Below are 22,294 nucleotides of genomic sequence, written 5' to 3'. Positions count from 1 at the left end.
GGCTGAGGGGTGGAGGGGGGCTTGCAGGGTTGGCAGGTCAGGGTGAGATTCCCCAGGCTCCTTTCCTCTTAGGGGCGGAGGCGGAGGGACCCTTCCCTGGCTGCCTCCTGTGGCCCCTGCACCCCCTGCTGCAGACAGGCCCTAAGGACTCTCGGTCCTGGTCTGCCCTCCGTGAAGCTGACCCTCGCCCAGGCCATGGCAGTGCTCTGCTGGGCGGGGCTGCTGGCTTCCCGCTCACTCCCTGGGGCAGAGGACCTGTTTCTCCTGGGCTAGCCCTCCCAGGGGATGCGGGTCACACTCTGACCTACAGATGGGACCGGGCTGGCAGGAGACCCAGCAAGAGCTGGAGCTCCGTCCTGCAGCGAGAGGGCTGGGCCTTGCCCTCCTGGTCCCTTGAATCTGGTGCGTTCATACCCTGCATGGTCTTGGGATCTCCCGGGACTCCCGGCTCCCTGCTGGGCATTCTTCTCCAGTGGCTGCTGTGAACGCAAAACCTGGGCCGAAAGGCAACGCTTTCACTGTATTGGGAGCCACATTGATTCATGCCCCTCATGGTTTCCTCCATCCCCAAGCCAATTCACCTCTGAGCACCCGGGTGACCCCTTTGATGGGCTTGCTTGCCACCTTGTTCCATGGACTCCTGGAGAAGGAAGTGCAGAGCAGGGTAAGCCCAGGGATCGGACGTCTTTCAAACCAGGTGACTTTTCAGTGAGACCTCTCACGACATCTGGGATAGATGCGAAAAGTCACCCGTTATGCCAGAATGGCAGGCGGCAGCTCACCCAACCTGGACTCAGGCACAGGCTCCCGGGCGCGGGAGGATCCACCCGCGGTTTGATGCTCTGTTGTTTCGTCTTGAACTTCTTAATTCTTTCTGAACCAGAGGTCCACACTTGCATTTCATCCTGGGCCCCGCAAGTCACCTAGCCCTTCCTGATGCTGAACGGGCTGGCCGGGCTGTGTGTGCTCCTACACACAGTCAGTCCGCAGCAGAGAGGATGGCAGCCGCCCTGCTAGCTTCCCTTTGAGGGGCTCCTAGACCAGGCTGCCATCCATTGCCTTCTGCCCCTGAGAGTGGTCAGGGTCACCTTTTCTTAGAGCCCCATCGCCCTGGCACTTGTCACGCTTCTGACCCTCCTGCATTGCGATCTGACTAAATGAGCGTCTCAGAACCCAGCACTCAGGGCGGTCAGCCGTGGGGCTGAGTCTTGCCTTGGCAAGTATCCCAAGCTGTGGATTCATCTAGAAGGAGAAAGAAGGAAGCCCAGGAGTTAGGGGCAGGGGTCTGGGGCAGAGGGGAGCAGGAGGGAAGAGGAGAGAATTCGGAGACCACCTTGGTTCTCTGCCCGTTCCCGAGCCCCCAGCCATCACTGATCCCTGACATGCGCCGGAGGCTAGGCAGACCCCTGCCCTGTGGGAACCCTGCCCCCTAATTTCCAGTGGTTTGCATGCCGCGGCGAAGCCTGGATCTTTGACTTTCCCCGGACAGCCAGCGTGCTAACTTTCCCTCGCAGTGTGATTTACATCTTCCTCTCTCCCCTGACCCTGGCCATTTTAAACACGAGGAGAGGGATTAAATACGGTGTTTGGGAGTCCTGTGAACTACTCGGGAAACAAAAATGACAATAGCCAGACTTGAGCAGTTTGAAGTTAGACAAGCAAAATTATTTTTATAAGGAAGATTTTTCCAGATGGTCTTTCTCTTTTCCTCCTTTCTTCCTTTCCTCCTTCCCTCCCTCTCTCCTTTATTCTTTCCTTGCTTTCTTCCTTCCTTCCCCAAACTATTCCTTGATATGTAGACTGGTCCATTTGTTATCTTTAAACCAGGGGTGGGGATCTTTTTCCTGCCAAGGGTCATTTGGATATTTATAACTATCATTCGAGGGCCATACAAAATTATCAACTTAAAAATTAGCCTGCTATATTTGGCCAAACATTTAATTAGCTCACCCCTAATGCCTTGGCAGGGCCAGACCGAATGATTTCAAGGGCCTTATGTGGCCGGTGGTCCGGATGTTCCCCACCCCTGCCTTAAATCACCTGATGAGTTGCAATGTGAGAAAACAGGCTGTGGGGACAGGGAATGTGGGTTTTGGAGAAATGAAAGAATCGGAAAAGTTCGTCAGTCACATTGAAGGCACAGCAGTGGCACAGCGAGGTCCTCTCCAGCCTCTGCATCACAGCCCCACGTCTCTCTCAGCTGTCACCCCTGCTCTCTATCAGACCCGCCTGGTGCTCAAAACTCCTCCAGCGTGTGATCTCCTCCCTGTGCCAGCTGCTGGCTGCTCTGAGAACCCAGAGAGTCTTGATCCTCATGCTTAATAAGAGTCTGGAACTTGGGGTGATTCTCAGCTTTGGGTGTCTTTCCTCCTACTGCTCATCCAGTCAGCAGCAGAGATGGACTCAGCCGCCTCCTTTATTCAGGAAGGGTGTCTGCAGGCTGCCGGCTTGCTGTGAGTGTAGTCCTCCACGCCACAGTTAAGGACCTCAAAGCCTTACCCAGCACGAGGATGCTGGGGTTTGTGCTGAGATCTGCTCTGCATCTGTGTGGAGAGTTGACGTCCGGTTCAGGCCTGAGAGAGCCGTTACTCCCTGACTAGCTTCTGGGCGTAAGATCCGAGGTTCTCTGGTTCTCCCATGTTTTCCCACACACTTAGCTCTCCGGACTGAGCTGGGTCAGCCCTCTCTGCCAGCACGCGGCCCACAGGAGAGCTCCGGCCCAGTCCCGCGGGTGCTTCCCTGGCTTTGCTGTCGCCGAGTTGCTGGTGTGCGAGGCTTTCTCCCACAAATAAGGCTTCTTGTTCCAGGGGCGTGGATGCACCCCACAGGCCCGCGCGGCCCTGCGGACCGGTGTGGGAGTGGGGATTTCCCCAGTGATGGTGCGCATAGCTTCCATCGTATCCCCCAGAAGGTCCGTGGCCCCCGAAGAGGAACCCAGGTTGTCCTGGGCATCTGCCCTTCTTGTCCCCGTTGGAGGCAGCTGAGACAGCCTGATTTTCATGACTTTCCTTGGCCACTCACCCAGCTGGAGAGTGGAGCTAGCCCATCAAATGGCTGATGGAGCTTCAGGACACCCAGCAGGAGCCCACTGTGTTCCTCCCCACTGTGTTCCCAAGAATGGAGGGGACCTGCCATCTGTTAATCCCTCCTAGGACACAGTGAGGGGAGAACCGCGATGCTATCACAGTGACTGTGGTTTTCAAAGCTCCGAGCCACATGGGCTGGCGAGTAGGAATTAATTAAAAAAAAAAAAAAGCAGAGCAGGGTGTTAGAAGTCATGACTGTGCTGGACAACGAGGGATGCACAGACCCTCAGGGGAGACCCCAGCCCCCGGAGCTCTGACTCACACGTGGCCTGGGGGTGCCACCCTCGCGCTGCAGCCCCTGGAAGGTGCAGACACCAGTCCGGCTCTAGGATAGTGAACAGCGTGGCCACCTCAGCCGCTCCAAAGTGCGCCATGCTGACTCAGCCCAACAGGAACGACATTCGTTTGGGGTTTTTTTTTTTTCCCAAAGAAGTAGAGTAAGAAAGAATAATCATAATAACTAACAATTCACCAGATTCACCTTTGCCCCCTGTGTTGTCGAAAAAAAGTGTGTCAGCATGTTTCCAAGAAGGGACCTTCCAAATTGTAGGCCATCCCGGAGGAATGGAAGGAACTGGAACCCCAGCCTCCTGCTGACATGAGGTCAGCCGTGCACCCACTGTGTGATTTCGGGGACCCGGTAGCAATCACCCCACCGTGAGCCAGGACAGGATATTGTTGATGGAGTTGCAGATGTGGAGGCAGAAGGACAGTGTTTCTGGCTGTGGTGATAATCATGGCAATGCAGATGGTGATGGTGGCAGCGCCGACGTTGACTGTGCTGCCTCCGGGGAAAGATGCGTGAGGACAGCTGTGAGGATGGCATGAGACAGTCCCTGGGACATGCTCAGACAGTGTCTGGAATGTAGTGAGCACCAGCACCTGGAAGATAGGACCGTAAAGTAACTGTACAACCTCTGTGCCGGGCCCGTGGCCTGCCTGCCGAATCCCACTCTGGTTGGAGGACCCCAGTGAGTAGAAAGTTCTTTCTCAAGTACCTCTGAGGTTGGCCTCCTTGGACCATCCAACCATGGTCTTGCCCAGCCTCCTAGAGGGCTCGGTGGGAGGCCTGTTAGCATCCGATTTGCATACAGACCCTGGGAAAGGTGTGCCAGGCTGCTGCAGCTGATAAGCAGCTCGATAGGGATGCTGGTGGCCAAAGGTTGTTCCGGCTCACTGAGATCCGGTCCCACCCTGTGTGTCCCTCCTTCCTTGTTTTCTGTTGCTTCCTGCTCACCTGGAGACGTACTGGAGTGTTTGTGGAAGGGGACCTGGTGTTCTCTGAAGCCACTGGCCTGGGTTCCCCCTGATAATGGGGAGGCGGGCAGTAACTGGGGTCTGGCCTTGCAGGCAAATTTGAATGATCTGTTGAGAGCCCTTTCGCTAAAGGCCTCTCACTGAGTTCTTGGTCAGGGGTCTGTCGCATTCTATGCTCATAGCTGGCAACTCCAGCAGAGCAAATGTAATGCCTTGTGATACGCAGACTGGGGGACCTCATGGGGCCCTGGGGCCCTCATTTTCAGTGACACCCAACCCTGCCCAGGACCTGGAGTGTGGGTCACCAGGAAGAGTTCCCAGGAAATACTATGGGCATCTGTTTGTGGAAAATGATAAATATGTAAAGATGTATAAGCGAAGATGATGTCAGTCAGGCTGAGAGTGATCTTGAACTCAGGGCCTTACTGATGGTGGTTTTATTTGATGAGTCTTCCCCTCTGATTCCTCCATTCTGTCTCCTCCTTGGAAATCTAGTACGTATTTAGATCCTGATTTTGAGTTCGAGTAGTATATCTCTTAGAACATTTCACGGCAAAACCTGTCTTTAAAATGTGAGGGCCTTGGGGCTACATTTCAGAGTTTGCTACGGAGGTCTGCTCACACCGTGACCTTTCTGCTGGGGTCACTCGGCCTGAAAGCCCCCTCTTCTGCCCCAGAGGTGTCTCAGGAGAGGAGGGGCCCTGCAGGTGCGAAGCCAGGCCTAGTTGAAAGGTAGCTGATCCCTCCTCGATAAGAAAGCGTGGCTTGAGGCTGGAGCTGTTTCATTTGCACTCAGAAAACTTGGTACAAAAAGGTCATGACCCTGCGTGACCCCAGAGGGCAATTTGGATTTCTGCTAGATGAAAGGGACGTTGCAGCTCGGAACTTGGCCTTAAATCTGAAGGCACAAGAAAGGCTGTGACATCTCTGGTGTGGTTTATTCCTGCAGGAATTTAAAACAAAGGACGCAGGGAGGCAAACTGCTTTCCTCAAGGAGGCCCCGCGGCCGCGCTGGGATCTCTGCGGGTTTATCTCTCTGGCTCTGGGTCCTGCACTGGATACGAGCACCTCAGCGCATCCCGGCGCCTGGAGCGGCCCCTTCCTCCTCCAGGTGCCCGGGAACCTCCGCTCCGCTTTCGAGCACAGGAGGCTGTTCCAAAGGAGGCAATGACCTGCTCTCCTTCTATGTCATGCTTCGTATGCAAATAGAGTTCTTTAAGATGAGGCACACATACACACACACAGGCACACACACTGTCTCACTATTTTTGAATAGGAACCAATTTTATTTTAGAAAATAAATCCAGATAGTGGCTGTAATATGGATGAGCTGCTTGCCCAGGCAGTACCTGGGTGCTTCCAGCTCCTGCTCATCTGTGAAGTCCCCCAGGAGTGGACAAGCAGGACGGGGCGTCCAGTTGCCAGGAGCTCTTGGAGAACTTGGCCGTGGGAGGCCCGGAGGCACAGACCTCTGGGCTCGTATGGCCTCAGGGCCGACGCGGCAGCGGCTTTAATGAAGAGCAGCTGAGAGCAGGGCGGCTGGGCCTGGGCCCTGGCCAGTCATTTCAAAAGCAGAACATTCCTTTCAGGAGGAAGGTGCGGAGGCCGGTGCGTGGGGGCGCCGCGGCCTTTCTCGGCAATGCCACGAACGGCCCACAGTGGACAGTTTCGCCCACGGCCTGGGCAGCGAGTCAGCCAGCAGGCGGGCGCCTTTTCTGGAGTTTTATAGCTCTGCTTTCCATGGGTTTTTTGCGGGGTCGAGCACAGGGTGAGGCGAGGGACTCTCTCTCAGGAGCAAACTAAGAAGATGCCAAGAAGTCAGCAGCAAAGAAATAAAAGTTACTGTGTTGATTAGAAAAAAAATCAAAATTAGTGCAGAAATTTCACGATTGATAAAATATCAACATTTTTAATAGCGGCAGGATCTGTGCTTTCCCGGCTTCCCTTACCCGCCTCACCCTAATCCCAGTCCTGGTTCTTGTTAGGAGGTAAAGCGTGTATCTCGTCAGGGACTCAAGTCTTCGTTGGAGAGATGACCAATGGCTCTCAGCTGCCAAAAGGACATGAACCAGCCGCGAGCTCCTCCACTGGGAGGACAGGGAGCGTCTGTGTGACCCTGGGTTGTGAGGGTGCCTAGGACTTTTATCTTCAGGTGAATCTCCTGGGAATTAGCAAGGGTGTCATCTCATGCTTCCTGTGCATTATTGAGAGGGATGTGTGCTGGCCTCTGCATTTTTGAAAAACCCCTCTACAAACACCCCCGTCTTACAAACAATACCTGCTCCTTCTTTTACCCTTGCTGTGTCCACGGCTGGGAACTATTTCGGGCCCCATCTGTCTGCAGCTTTGCATAAAGTTATAATGAGGCTGTGCCGGACAGACGTGATTACACACTGGACCTGGAATTCCTCAGGGTCACTGGGCCTGGGGTGAAACTCCAGCCTGCCTCCGGGGGACACGTTTGGGTTGTACCAGCGGGAGGGAGCCCAGCTAATCTGGAGGGTTCTGTAGACGTTGTCATTTCCCCAGGTATCAGAGCAGTTTGTGGCTTTAAATTTTTTTATGAGCTGTAACACTTCAAAGTCCCACACTGCACCACAACCTCAGAAGGGTTTTTCCTTTGACCTCTGTGCTTCCATTAAACGTCCCTCCGTGCGTGTGTACCGCATTCGGGGAAGACTGTGTCTGTGTCCCGGTGAGCCACGGATGATACAGTCTGGCTTTGGGGTTATTTTCAGCTCAGTTATACGGTAACAGGACCTGGAAGCTTTCTAAATACAGCTGTGGGGACCCCGGGGAGCTCTTATCTCGACGGGGACTGAACCCCACACGCGGCTATGGCAGGGTCTGCTCCGTGGCGGCGCTGTTGTGGAGGATGTTTAAGTGACAGTGAAGGCCTTTGAGAGTTTGGAGCGGGACGACCTTTCCAGGGATCCAGCCCTTTCATCCCTCCAGCCCGTCGGAAGATGCTCACCCAGGGACTCTCAGGGAGCTGGTCTGCCATTTGGACTAGGAACCTGGGTCTGCGAGCCGGGTGAAGCCTCTGGTTTCGCCTCTGATGCCTCACTTGTCTGTGCAACCTGGTTATTCCAGGCACTGATGTGGCCTGAGGGGTGTCATCAAGACACAGCTCCTCTGTTTCGCTTAATCTAAAGACTGTATTCTCTCCAGGAAATCCTCGAAGATGGGCCAGGTGAGGACAGCAACAGTGGGACACCAATAAATGAGCCAAGAATTCGATAACTTGAGAGATTGGGCGTGGCCTAGGAGTCATGGGTAATTCAGACTTACTTCCTTCCTTCCTTCCTTCCTTCCTTCCCTCCTTCCTTCCTTCCTTCCTTCCTTCCTTCCTTGGAGGGTTCTGTAGACGTTGTCATTTCCCCAGGTATCAGAGCAGTTTGTGGCTTTAAATTTTTTTATGAGCTGTAACACTTCAAAGTCCCACACTGCACCACAACCTCAGAAGGGTTTTTCCTTTGACCTCTGTGCTTCCATTAAACGTCCCTCCGTGCGTGTGTACCGCATTCGGGGAAGACTGTGTCTGTGTCCCGGTGAGCCACGGATGATACAGTCTGGCTTTGGGGTTATTTTCAGCTCAGTTATACGGTAACAGGACCTGGAAGCTTTCTAAATACAGCTGTGGGGACCCCGGGGAGCTCTTATCTCGACGGGGACTGAACCCCACACGCGGCTATGGCAGGGTCTGCTCCGTGGCGGCGCTGTTGTGGAGGATGTTTAAGTGACAGTGAAGGCCTTTGAGAGTTTGGAGCGGGACGACCTTTCCAGGGATCCAGCCCTTTCATCCCTCCAGCCCGTCGGAAGATGCTCACCCAGGGACTCTCAGGGAGCTGGTCTGCCATTTGGACTAGGAACCTGGGTCTGCGAGCCGGGTGAAGCCTCTGGTTTCGCCTCTGATGCCTCACTTGTCTGTGCAACCTGGTTATTCCAGGCACTGATGTGGCCTGAGGGGTGTCATCAAGACACAGCTCCTCTGTTTCGCTTAATCTAAAGACTGTATTCTCTCCAGGAAATCCTCGAAGATGGGCCAGGTGAGGACAGCAACAGTGGGACACCAATAAATGAGCCAAGAATTCGATAACTTGAGAGATTGGGCGTGGCCTAGGAGTCATGGGTAATTCAGACTTACTTCCTTCCTTCCTTCCTTCCTTCCTTCCCTCCTTCCTTCCTTCCTTCCTTCCTTCCTTCCTTCCTTCCTTCCATCCTTCCCTCCCTTTCCCTTCCTCCACCTCCCTCCCTCCCTCTCTCTCTCCCTTCCTTTCTTCCTTCTTTCTTTCCTTCCCTTTCCCTCCCTCCATCCCTCTCCCTCCATCCCCTCCCTCCCTTCCTTTCTCCCTTCCTTTCTTCCTTCCCTTTCCCTTCCTCCCTCTACCAGCTGTCCTGGATGCAGAGGTGAACAAGGTAGAAACTGTGTGTGATTCTGGGTGGACAGGGTCCAGCTGTGTCCATCCTGGGGACAAGAAGGAAGCCACCCCTGTGGTACAGGTGCAGAAATGACCCCTGTTCTGGGTCTGTTGGTGGGGGTCAGTGCCTAATTCTCTTTGAACATGGATATGATTCTGGTAAAATTCCCAAACAGTTAAGTCCAGCATAAACCCAAAAGTTTTTTGGTTTTGGTTTTTTTTATCGGGGGGGGGGGGGGAAACGGGGATCCTTTAAAAAGTTAACCACTAACTCACAGCACATTGCTCACTCTTTTGGTATTTTCTGATATTTTCAGCTTTTTCAAGGGCTGAGTGGGGGGTTGGATGAGTAGTCTGCCTTGAGGTCCTCCAACCTAAAAATGCTAGACTTTTCTGCAGTGCAAATAAAGCTACAAATGGCCAGTTCACTCTATAGTGTCTGCAGGCAGAAAGTTTGGGTTATGTTCTTTAGAACCAGAGAGTGTGCATGTGTGTTTTCTGTTTGTGAAGCGAGGTCACCGCGGAGCCGTATGTGCCGGCCTGCTTTCCTTTCCTGGTGGCTGGAAGGGTGCCGAAGGGCTGTCTGGCATGAGGCCTAGCCCCAGCAGACGTTCACAGCCTCTGGTGAGTGGACAATGAATACACTTGCTGGAGGATAGGACTTCGATGGTCAACCAAGTGTTGGGGCCCGGGGTAGTATGCTTGCTTCCACCTGCATAAAAGGCCTTCTGATCCAAACCAAACATTGCACAGTGGGCACGCCTGGGAAGGAAGGACTCCAGCCAGCTGAGGGTGCTGAGCTTTGTTCTGATACTGAACCACTTTGTGTGTGTGTTTTTTTGCAATGAAGGAAATCTCTCTTGTCCCTGGCACCTGGGGAGAGCCTGGGTTTTGCTATGAAACCTAAGAGATTCTGGTTGCATCAATCTGAAGAAAGCGAGTTCCAGGTCAGCTAGAGGTCACTGGTCACAAGCAACAGAAACCTGGCCCAGCTAACACAGCTTAAAAGAAGTTGTTGGAAAGACACATGTTACACACAGACAGTTGGAGAAGCAGCCCCAGGCCCAGAAGGGAGAGGTACTAGGACAGGACTGGGGGTCCAAGGATGCAACTAAACAGCACTGAGTATCTTGAGTTGCTCTCTACTCACTCATCTTGGGAGAGAGAGGGTCCAATTGCCCCACATGGGTCACCTGATGAGTCTTCAGCCAGGGGAAGGTTAGGCACAATGATTGACAGTCTCACCAAGACCTCACGCAAGGATGGAGGGGTAATTCTTGAGGACAAAGAGAAGAGATTGAATTTCCGGAGACAAAAACAACCAAAGTTGGCCCCAGGCTCTAGAGAATCCTGGGCTTTTAAGTCCTTTGAGAGGGGACTCCTATCTCAGAGCTTGTGTTGTCCTGTCTCCGTGCAATCAAGCCCACTAGGTGCTGGTTGGAGTGAATGGATGCTTCTATAGGCTGCCGACTGTTCAGCCACTTCCGATAGTGACTCTATCTTGTCTTACTTTATTTTTTAAAATATTTTATTGATTTTTTACAGAGAGGAAGGGAGAGGGATAGAGAGTTAGAAACATTGATGAGAGAGAAACATTGATCAGCTGCCTCCTGCACACCCCCTACTGGGGATGTGCCCACAACCAAGGTACATGCCCTTGACCATTTTGTCTTTAGAACAAAATTCTTAGCCAGCTGCTCTTTCTGGGTAAGGTTAAATGATAGCAAACGAAGGCAATCCACACCTCCTTGCCCAGGAAGATATTGCTAAGCTCAAAGAGCAGGTGCCTGCCAAGGAAGGAATTTAATAAAATCTGAGATCCAGGTGTAGTTAGAAAGTGCACTGGAGTCTGAAGCGCTTACTCTGTGGATTGGTGAGAGGTGGTAATGACCGCTGGTGCCCAGCAGCTGTGGCTGCCTCCTGCCTGCCTGCCTCTCAGCCACCAGGACACAGGCCACAGGACCTCCGGCCCTCAGTGCCATGCTTTCTGGGCAATATGTCCCCTGGACCCAAAGGAAATACAGGCTTTACTTCCCCTTTTCAGGAGGAAAAGTGACTGAAGGAGGTGCCGGTCACCTTGACATTCTGCTTGTGATGTAAAGATGTCCTATATGTTGAGGAGAACTTGGAGTTTTTAAAATTGAAAACAACTCTATTTTTACAAATAGCACCAAGTGCTAATTTTGTCACTGTGTCATATGACCTGTCTGGCTTTGCTTTACGGGACATCCCACTAGACCAGGGATTGAAAACTCAGATGTGCATGAGGGCCAGACACAAAAGTGAGCAAAGAAGGATGAGTGTAAAGCTCCTGGGAGTGGTGGGGACTGGGGCAGAACGGAGTGATAGAGTTCCAGATGACTGCCACATGTTGGAGTGGGGGGTTGGTGTTAGCATAACTTCAAGTTAATCAAGAGAAGCTAGATGTTCACTTGAAATTTTCAGATTAAAGAACCCCTCTGCCAATTGAATGAAGCCCATAAAATGCCAATTTGCTGACCTCTGTACTAATTTAAGACTGTGTTTCCCAGTGGTTAGAGCATTGGCCCGAGGACCAAAGGGTCACAGGTTCAAGTCCCAGTCAAGGGCACATACCGGGGTTGCATGTTTGATCCCCAGCCCAGGTTGGGGTGCATGCAGGAGGCAACCTATCCATGTATCTCCCTCTCTCTCTCTCTCTCTCCCCCCTCCCTCCCTCCATCCCTCCTTCCCTTCCACTCTCTCTAAAAACCAATAAAAAAGAAACATCCTCAGGTGAAGATAACAAAACAAACAAACAAAAGACTTTGTGTGTACAAGGCCACTTGCCTGTCTTGTTCTAAGATATTCACCCAGAGTCTAGTTCAGGGCCTGCTTATCAAACACCACTTGGCAGTTGCTTGTTGAATGCCATTCAATATGAGGATGAAAGTGGGTTTTTGAGGGAGTGACAATTTGATAACTTTCCTGAGACTTTGGAATTTGGCTAGCTCCTTTTGTTGCCTCTGTGAATATTGGTACCTTTCCTTTAAAATTCTGATCAGAAGGATGGAGAGCATTAATTCATTTATGAAAAGGCAGCACTGAATTTAAAAACAGAATCTTAAAAAAATAAAGTCAGCTTCCCTTATTTAAAAACTTCTTGCAGAGAGAAAGAAAATGTTTTCAGTATGATGCTGCAGATAAAGAATGAATATGGGAGATTTTGAAGGTTAATATTTAATAACGTTTATATGTGACATTTGGGGAAAGGTGGCGAAGAAGGAGCATGGTGATAAATAAGACTCCGACATCACCATCACTGAGCGAATAATGAATGTTCTGACGATGTACGTTGGGGGGCAATTTATCACGTAAAGACACCGCAGGAGACAGTGCATCTGCGTGTGCTGGAGGGCTGTCTTGTTTTGTCTGAGAGCATCTGGGTTCATCTCACCTGCTTGTCTTTAGTATGGAGCTCTGAGTTATAACCGAAGCACTCGCAGATTGAAGAGCTGCCCACCTCGATTAAGGACTGCATTCTCCAAACCCTATCGGCTAGGACAACTGGGCAGAGATATGCTAGTCAAAGGTTCTCAGCCGTTTTAACTGCATTTTCATGGTTCCACCATTAGGTCTTTCCAATTCACCGTTCAAAAAGCAGCAAATGCCAAAGAGCAGCCAGACAACTGAAATACAAGTGCTTGTTAGGCCGTGTGGAGTGATGGACCAGCCAAAAGGAAGGGTGGCAAAGAATGGCATTGCAGTGCCAAGTGGCTCTCCAGTTCTCTATTCCCTTACCTCTCTTTATTGCTTAGTCACACACCTCAAATGCAGGCTTGGTAGAGGGGTATTTCTGCTTGATACAACTGACTTGAATTCCCGGATCAAATAAGCAACAAGAGTAGCTAACATTACCTTACTGGTAACTCCTGGCACGTATTTCCCATGCAGTGACATGTCTCATCCAATCTGTCCCACAACCCTTTTGTAGATCAGGAAACTGTCGACAGGGTGGAGTGACCATCATGTAAGTGTTTTACAACATGATGATTGAGTTAACAGATAACCTTTCTCAGTGCTCTGTGTACCTTGTACATACCTGTATGTACTGGCATGTAATGTTTCCTTACCTGCTTTCATACTCCAGTAACCTGCGAACTCCTGAAGGCACAGACATACATATGCCTTTCTGTATCTCAAAAACACTTAGAATGATACTGGGTCTCTCTCTCTCTCTCTCTCTCTCTCTCTCTCTCTCCATATATATATAAAATGCTTGGCTAATGTTGGAGTTCTTTGTAATGGAATTTTGTGGTTATTGAACATTTTAGGTTGGAAAGAATCTTGAGTTGTTGGACTAGATTATCTCACAATTAGTTACCAGCTGTTCAACCAGGGGCCTCTGTTTGTCCAACCTGGTGCTAAGTTGATGGAAGATACAAAGGCAAGACCTGCCTCCTACTTGTGAGCTGGTCAAGCATGACCCGCCCTGGTCCCTATGGGCTCAAGGGCTGCCTCTGCCCCTCCTCTGGCCATGTCTGCAACCCCACTGCAAGGAGTCTATGGGACTAAACTCCCATGCTGTCCCTTCTAGACCATGTTCCATATTCAGGGTCCTGGCTTCTCCTACCCAAATATCCCCAGGTCCACTTCCAGGGTTCGACACCCAGGGACAGATCAGGGCCCCAGGTACATATCCCGAGGCCTACAGAGTGGCCAAGGGGCGCCGGCTGGCAAGGTGAGGGGTAGCGGAAGCTTGGGGTGCGTCCTGTGGGGGTGGGTGAGCCCCCCTGGGTGTGGGATGGAGCAGCATGAAGAGAAGCTGCTGAATCTCCTTAGTCTGCCGGCTTTCAACACAAGCTCCAAGGGCCCTTGGAGCTCTAAATTCAAGGCTGACCTTGCAAGGCATTTGAAACCATCTCTGTTCAGGTACAAGGATAGAACAGTCTTACTTAGAGCTTATCAGAATGATTTACAACCAGTCAATTTCATAGCTGTGGGAGGCGGGCGCCATGGAACTGGAACTCCCATTAGGGATGGGTCCCGGGTCGGCCAGCAGAGCGCACACATCAAACACCTGGGCTGGGAGCTGGTCCCGCCTCTCCCTGTGGGAAAGCACAGAGTCCTGCCCTAACCCTTTGCATACTAGCTCTTTGCCCTTGGAGGCTGGAAGAGTGCCTAGCGCAGTGGTTCTCAACCTTGGCTGCATATTAGGATCACCTGGGAATCTTTTTAAAACCCTGATTTCTGGGCCTCATCCTCCGGAAATTCTGTTCCTTTGTTGTTATGGGGTGAGGCCATAACATTAGTAACAAAGAAACAGAATTTCAGGAGGATAAGGCCCAGAAATCAGGATTTTAAAAAGATTCCCAGGTGATTCTAATGTGCAGCCAAGGTTGAGAACCACTGGCCTAGCGTCTCTCTCTTAACAAAGACCACATTGCCTGCAGCGTTTTCACTGAGGTTATGGAGCTCCACACACAGAAAGGCATGGCCGGCTGAGGGCAGTTCTAGGAGGTCTCGCTGTCAATGGGAAGGCGGGAGCTTTGTTGTTCCTGTGTGTGACTTTCACCAAGGAAGGGGGACTGGGCTGAATGTCAGCACCGGGAGATTTAATGTGGCCCCATGACTGGGACAAGGCTCCTCGAACCAAGTCCTGCCTCACAACAGTGTCTGCATTGTTTGCCCCCCCCCCCCAACCACCACCACCACCTCCATTTCCCGTTCCTGAAGAAAAATATTGTGTTTTTCTTGCAAAGGTGACGCTCAGAACAGGACTGGGCCCTGCCTGCTTTCTCCAGCCGGTGGCTCAGGCTGCTCCGCACTGGGCCAGCCTCGGCCGGAGGGAGAGCTGCCATGGGTGACAGATAATGCAGGGCCTAGCCCTGCCGGGGAGGCAGTGGGGTCCAGGTGTCAGGTCGCGATGGGGCACCCCCCACTTGGCCTCACCATCCCAACAAGGCTCCATGGCATGTGTTTCAAATTAAAGTCAATTCAATTTGATTTGACTCTGGCAGTGGGGTGAGGACGTCAGACGCCCCTTTGAGGTGGATGATTGGTGAGACCCTGGGGGGTCGCAGAAACCACGGCGGTTCGAGCTGGGGACTGGCAGGAAAACTGAGACGGATTGGAAAAGCGACTTTGGGCCACATAAGTGTCCTCTGCTTGTTGGCAATTTATCCTCCAAATCTCGTTCAATGGTCCTAATGAGCTGGCATCTGTGCTGAGCGTCCCCGCGGTGCTGCCCGGCCCGGCCCGCTCTGCACGGGACAGTGTGGGTTCTCTCGAGCGTGAAAATGGTCTCACCCTTATTGTTCTGAATGGCTGGGCACCTCCTCCCAGCTCCAACCATAAACAAAACTGGTAACCAGTTCCAGGCTTTTTCCTCTCAGGCCTGCTCCCGAGGCAGGTTCTATCATCGCCGCCCTCACAGGCACCAAGGGGCCTCTGAAGTTGGTCTCTTTGAGGCAGGGACGTTCAAGGCCAGGATGCGTCTCTGCGGCCATGTTCGCATAGCTGTTGTCCGGTCAGTGCCGGCTGCAAGGCTGGCATGGGCACTGAAGAAACTCCCGGACAGCCCTGGCCGGTTTGGCTCGGTGGATGGAGTGTCAGCCTGCGGACCGAAGGGTCCTGGGTTTGATTCCAGTCAAGGGCATGTACCGCGGTTGCAGGCTCCTCCCAGGCCTGGACTCATGCAGGAGGCAACCAATCGATGTGTTTCTTTCATATCAATATTTCTCTCTGTCTCTTCCTCTCTCTTCCATTTTCTCTAAAAATCAATGGAAAAATATCTCCCAGTGAGGATTAAATAAATAAATGAATGAATAAGTAAGTAAATAAAGAAATTCCAGGACAGGCGGGTGGTGCTAGGCTGGCCTCAGGCTGCGGGTTAGGAAAGCGTCACTTTGGGATCGTTGGGCCCGGCATGTGGGTCAGTGGGAAGGTCTGTGTTGGGGTTTGGGTGCAGGAAGGAAACTGGAATTACCCAGCGAAAACCGTGACGAGGAAAGACCGCAGGGGCCATGTGCCCACAAGAGGCATCTGCTGCCCCCCCCCCCCACTTCCCGCCCATAAGCCTGGCTGCAGGAGGATGTGGGGATGTCCTCCTCTAGCTCCCGCAGGCCCTCCTCACCTCTCCATCTCGGGGCCCCAGCACACTTTCTGGGGGTTGAGCGGTAATAAGGGGTGGACAGTCCACTCCAGAAGCAACCTCAAACCCCAAGTGCAGGGGCAGGGTGTGGACCCAGGTCCTGGGACATGGCCATGCTGCACGCTTGTTCGTCCTGCCATGACCAGGGCACTGCTCTGTGCTTTGCAGACAGACTGTGCCCTATGGACTGTCCAGCTACCGAGGACACTTCCGCAGCAGGAGGTCCACAGCGCCATTTCCGCGGAGCCCACAGCCCTCCAAGTGGACGCTGCGCTGTGCTTGTGCGGCGAGCCACGACCCCGCCTGTGAGCGTTTCTGCACCGGAACCCTGGCTGTCGGCAGGTACGGTGCCCCGTCTAGTTGAATCATTCCCAGGTGTCAGTGGTCCTGGGGCAGGTGAGGCCGGGGCACCTGGCTGGTGTGAGGGGGTGGCTGTGCCCTGACTGCGGTATGCCTGCTGGGAAGAGGAAGTTATAACTTGACACTGAAAAACCAGCCACAGGAAACTCAGGTGGCTTCATTAAACCAGCTCTCTCTCCACAGGCACTCAGGGGCCGAAGAACCGGACGAAGGAGAGGCAGTGCTGGCCGGCGGGGTGGACAGAGGCCCGCATCCGAGGAGGTGACGCAGCTTTCCTGGGCATCGCACCATCGAGGGCACGTGGGGGGGTGGCATCTGGCCTGCGAGGCGGCCAGTGGTAACCTCACTGCACGTGGGGTGCCCCATATCAGGCAGGCAGGGGTGCCTTTGGTAAGTTGTCTCTGGGGACAGAGCAGGCCAGGGCTGTGGACAGCCACTCCTTGCCCTGCCCCTGACCAGCCTGCCCTGCACCTTAAGAGCTGACCCCTGGCATCCCTTGTGGCATCAACACAGTGATGTCCAGCCCTGGAGCTCATTGGACCCGGCAAGCAAGCCGACCACTGCCTCTCGGAGCCCTTGCCCCTCTCCCCGGGCCCGCACAACCCAAGGTCTTATAGAAAAACACAAGCAAAACATTTCTTCTTAAAAACATATATATTTTTATTGCTTTTAGAGAGGAAGGGAGGAGATTGATAGAAACATCAATGATGAGAGAGAATCATTGATCAGCTGCCTCCTGCACGCCCCACAGTGGGGATGGAGCCTGCAACCCGGGCATGTGCCCTGACGGGGAATCGAACCATAACCTCCTGGTTCATAGGTCAATGCTCAGCCACTGAGCCATGCCGGCTGGGCAAAACAAAACATTTCTTACTTTTCAGCCACTGCCCCAGGATAGAGGTGAAGTACGTGGCTCCCCAAATTCCTTTTATTATATTTTGTACCCGCTTGTCTTTTTCATCTGAGATCCTCAGGGTTTCCTGCAGCCAAACTGGATGTATGTGTCAATCTGTCGGATGACCCGCCCACACGGCTGCAATGGGTGGTAATTCATGTTCCAGGGAACAGCCTGGAGGTGGCTTGGGTTCCTACAGGGACTGATCAAGGGGAGATTAAACCATGCTCGGTATCCAGGAGGCTTTCCAAATTGGTGGCAGATCGCTCCTCGTGGCCCAGAGAGGGATCTGTCAGCATTCATAATAAAAGTGGAGAGGGAGGAGGGGGGCCGAGGCAGCAGAGAGAGGTCCCTGGGGAGCATGAGTCAGGCCCCAGCTGGTCCTGTTTTGCCTCTTTATTCTTACTTCTCTTCTCTTCCTCGCTCCAAACCCAAACTCCTCTTGGCAAGGGAGGGATGTGATTAAAGCCATCCATCCATTGCATCATTTATACATCCCCTCATGCATTTGCTCAGCAAAGAATTGTTAAGCACCTGCGACACCCCGGGCACTGGGCACTGTTCTGATGCTGGGGACACAGCAGGGAACAAGGCAAAGAGTCTGCCTTCATGGAGCTTAAATAGTGAGGGAAGCAGACGGCAAAGAAATATATAAACTACTGGGTGAGATGCGTGCAGGAGACCGGGGGACCAGGACGAGGAGAGGAAGTGTTAGGGAAAGTTGCAATTTGGGGTTGAGTGGACAAGAGCATTGGCACAAAGACCTGAAGGAAAAGAGGGGGTGAACCAGAGGGAGGGAATATCAGGCAGGAAGCAATAAGTGCAAAGGTCCTGGGGTAGGAATGTGTGGGTGTGTCCAAGGACACAAGAGGACCCTGCGCAGGAAAAGCATGGCTTTGCCTTTGCTGCTTTGATGGCACAGGTATCCACCGGGGTCTGGAAAGCTACTGGAAGAAGCTCCACTGGGGCAGAAAAAGTCTTTCCTCATAAACCAGGGCCCCTACTTCCTTGTAAGACTTGAGTTAGTAATCCCCAGAGTCACACTGTCAGAGGGGAGGCTGCGCTGTCCTGAGCTTGTGCTAATCAGAGATGGAACTAGGCTGGGAGAGCTGCCGGCGGCAGTGCCTGCTGGTGTGAAAGTCACACCTTCCTCCGCGTGTGGCCGGCACTGAAATTGCCGAGAAGCACTGGCCAGGAGGATCGGTTCAAAATGGGGAAACAGTGAGACATGGGGTGGGGAGAAGTTGCCTTTTTTCAGCCAGTAAAGAGACCTTCCGTAACACTCTTCCTTTGGCTTTTGCCCCCTTTCTCCAAGGTAGGTTGAAGTCAAGGACAGACAGACAGAGCCGTCTTTAGACCTCCACCATCACAGGCTTGCCCGGCGTGGGCCCCGCCTCCGTCTGCTGCCTCTGGAGCCCCCCAGGAAGCCTGCCCAGCCCGTGTTCCTGCTCCGACATGGTTCACATTTCTGCCTCTTTGAGGACAAAGAATGAGTCCTGCCTGGGGGAGAAAACCCACCCAGAGGGTCCTCACCTAAACAGTACATCCTTCCCCAAGAACCCCCACCCAAACAGCCGTTTCCCTCTGGGGACAGTGATCCCAGATGTGCCCTGGGCCGGCACCCTCCGTGGCCTTCCTGCTGGAGAGGGTTTGGAGAGGTCTGGCACATTTCGACTTGACTCCTCTTGGCGAGTCAGTAACTCCAAGATAACCCTTTGCAGGTAAACACATGTCCACCTCGTAGCTGCTGCCACACACTAGGATCCTAATGTAGAGCAGGATGTGCAGGGCGGAGCTGTGTGCTGGCACCAGGAGGGGCTGCTGTAGATTCAGTGCTAGCTGCACAGGACTCGAGGAGTTGGAGGCTTGTAAGACTTAGACAGATAAGTCCAGCTGTGCTTGAAGAAGAAGAAGAAAACGAAGAAGGAAAAGGAAAAAGAAGCCTTGATGTTTGTGACAAGGAGAGACTGGTTAGCTGGGATGGGTGACCTGGGGAGGAGCAGCAGTGTGCGCCATGAACTTGTCTGCAGGAAGCTGCTGGGAAGCTGCCCCGGGTCAAGGCCATTAGGTGAATCCTGTATTTGCTTTCATGAATAAATGTGGGTCTTCAGGAAATGGCTTCAAAATAAGCCCCGAACACAAACTATTTGTAAATTATGTAAATTCCTATTTATCTGTATGATTGGGAACAACTGGGAATTGTGACGCCCGCCCGAAGGCTCCCCGTCTTGTTCATCTGCGCGGTCCCAGCCAGGCTGAGGTGACTGCGTCTGAGCATGTGATTGGGTGTGAGCCCCTCCGGGGACCAGGCCACCTGCCTCCCCTCCACGGCAGACGTGAGGACTGGCACTGGGGTGTGTGCTGAGGTCCCGACCTGGGGGAGTTTAGGGGGATGAATGCCAGAGCGTTGTTGGCCTTGACCAGATGTTAATTCTCTCTGAGTTCCCTGAGTTCTGACAGGTGTGGAGGTGAATGTCCAGCCCCCGGAAATGGAGGGACGGTTTGCTGGCAGGCTCCTGGATGGTGTAGAGAAGCAATTATTTATTGTGCAGCTCTTCTCTCCTCCGAGTGCTTTATGCGGCTGTTCAAAGGAAGCTGCTCTACATAGAGAGATTTTACATTGTGTTCTGAACCCAAGCTCATGTTCCTTGGAGTTTGAATTACATTTTTAAAATGCAACTCACTGTTTGGCTCAGTGGCAAGACTATCTGGGCGAGAATTCCATGCATTGTGCTAAACTCACGAAATACTGCCGAATGCATAATAAAAACGTCTCAATGTTTCCTCAGATTTGTGGGTTTTTCTCGCTGGTGTTATATGCTGGGTATGCATCAGCGTTCCCTGGACCTCGGGGAGGGCGGAGGCTGTTAGCGTTCAGGAAGTAGACTCCATCTAAAGTCACATGTGGAGCCAGATGAGCGAGGGGCTGCCTGAATACTAAGGCTGGAGAAGGATTTGGGGGCCATCCGAGGGAAATAAAGCTTTCAAGGTGGTCGGGAGGAGACAGTGTGGGGAGAGAGCTGGCTGCTCCCCCGGCACCACCGCTCACCTCATAGGATGCCAGGCTTTCTCTCCTGGGCCCGTGAGGGCCAGCAGGTCCAGGACAGGCCCCAGAGCGAACAGCACGGCCAGCAGCCGAGGCCACCTCTTCGGCTCTCAGGGGCATTTTGTTGCGCTCTCCTGCTCATAGTTCCTGATAATTAGTAGCCAGGAGTGACCACGTTTTATTTGATCTTCTCTACCAATTGCAATGTTCTTGAGCCTTCGAGACTTGGAAGACATCTCTGGGAGTTGGGAGTGTCAGGAAGGAGGGGGTTTTCTTCATTTTAGCCTGTCCCTCCCCCCCTTTCCTCCCTCCCTCCCTCTTTCTCTTTTTCCTTTCTTTTCAGTCAAGAACTAGAGACCATCAGAGGCAGGGAATTGGACAGAGAGCCCCAGCTAAAGAGCAGAGAGGAACCCAGTATTCTGAGTGGGTTTCATCACGTTGAATCTGAGAAAACCCAAGAGCCTCTTGATTTAATTGAACTCATTTTAGAGGATTTTGACTTTGATGAACTGATGGAGACGGGCACTAATTTATTTTGCAGGAGGTGAAGCTGCATGAGAAGCTGCCATTTTTTTTTGTTTTGTTTTGTTTTTTAAATATATATTATTGATTTTTTTTTTTTACAGAGTGGAAGGGAGAGGGATAGAGTCAGAAACATCGATGAGAGAGAAACATCGATCAGCTGCCTCCTGCACACCCCCTACTGGGGATGTGCCCGCAACCAAGGTACTTGCCCTTGACCGGAATCAAACCTGGGACCCTTTAGTCCACAGGCTGATGCTCTATCCACTGAGCCAAACCAGTCAGGACTGCCGTGTTTACGGAAGGCCTGGTCAGGGCCTGAGACCCGGAGCCGACAGACCCCGCAGACCCCGACGCTAGGGAGGGAGCTGGGCAGTTCCAGGAATCTGGTCCCAGACGTGCTGGCGTTGCTGGGATCTGGGTGGGGGCCAGAGGGGAGTCCATGGAGCTGCGAGCAGGACGGGCAACAGGATTTGCAGGGCTCTGTGCAGAAAGCAAACACAGGGCTCCTGGCTCAAAGTACTGAGGATTTCAAGATAGTGACAGCACAGCACTGAACCAAACATGGGCCAGCAGACACGAGGCCCTCACCTGCCCAGGCTGCACCCTGTGAGCCCCGGCAGAAAGGGCTGTTGAGTCTAGAGACCTGGCTTTGCCACCAAATCCCCGATGGGGACAGGCCTTCAACTGAGCCTCAGTGTCATCACTTATAAAAGGAGGGGTAAGCCCGCCTTGCCTGCCCCACAGCTCCATCCCGGGGTCAAACGGAAAGAGACGATGGGATGCAGCAAACGTTTTGAAACCCTGAAGGCACAGGACACAGCTTTCCACTCTGCAAAGTTTGCCTCGAACTAGTCACCAGCTCCTATTGTTACTAAAAGTTTTGCATGGAAGCACATCTTTGAACTTAGAATGTTCCTCAAAGTAATAGAATTTGATTTATCAAAATTGTCAGGATAATTACTTTTTACCCCAGAAGACAGATATTCTCTAAATCCCAAAATTCTTTTATATGACTCTTAACTATCTCAACGCTTCAGAGAGATCGAGTTACCTGTTATTCAGACCATTATAAACCCACGGGTCCTGCAGTCACTGAATATGCAATTCTTTTATTCTTTGCTGGCAGGAGCACTCAGAATTGTCGGGATCTGAGTGGTTTTCAGTGCAGGGAAATTGAGAAAACCAGGAACTGTCAGGGACCCAACTGAATGAAGGCAGCGCCCTGTGCAAGGCACGCCTCATTCATCCTTCCAGAACAATGCAGCACTGAGCGAGTGACAAGAGGTGGGGGGGTAAATGGGAGAGGCAGAGGCATTAAAACTTCATGTCGGAGAGGAAGCATCCCGTGGGACAGAGGAGGTGTTTAATGAACATGAAATTGCCGCCTCCACTCTGTTCCTTCCTCCTTCCCTTCTCCTTCCTCCCCTTCCCCGTTTCTTCCCCCGTCTCTGCCAAAGTGAAGCTACTTAATGCCAATTCCTAGTGATGTACATGATTGTCAAGGGCCAGCAGGGCCGAGTCCGGCCTCGCGTGTTGGCAGGGCTTGCACCTCCGTAGGAGCACCAGACCCTTCTCAGGGCTCCTGCTTTGCTC

At 52.5% G+C, this 22,294-nt stretch overlaps 1 protein-coding gene across 3 annotated transcripts in view; it reads left to right on the top strand.

The window, feature by feature from the left end:
- Window positions 1-19,918, top strand: part of EDN3 (endothelin 3) — a 22,105-nt gene extending 2,187 nt beyond the window's left edge. For 2 of the 3 annotated variants that reach the window (XM_014532856.1, XM_005885597.2), the window contains 3 exons: window positions 16,044-16,217; window positions 16,419-16,496; window positions 18,450-19,918. In XM_014532856.1, coding sequence (XP_014388342.1) covers window positions 16,044-16,217; window positions 16,419-16,496; window positions 18,450-18,486 — 289 coding nt within the window. In that variant the 3' untranslated portion in view covers window positions 18,487-19,918. Of the gene's footprint in view, window positions 1-16,043; window positions 16,218-16,418; window positions 16,497-18,445 lie in introns of all 3 variants that reach the window. The other variant, XM_014532857.1, reaches the window with a different exon arrangement.
- The last annotated feature ends 2,376 nt before the right edge of the window (window positions 19,919-22,294 follow it).

This window comes from Myotis brandtii, unplaced genomic scaffold (assembly GCF_000412655.1).
Source record: "Myotis brandtii unplaced genomic scaffold, ASM41265v1 scaffold915, whole genome shotgun sequence".
Classification (NCBI taxonomy): Eukaryota; Metazoa; Chordata; class Mammalia; order Chiroptera; family Vespertilionidae; genus Myotis; species Myotis brandtii.
Note: the sequence above shows the minus strand (reverse complement) of the source record. Positions and strands in the feature narration are given on the sequence as shown.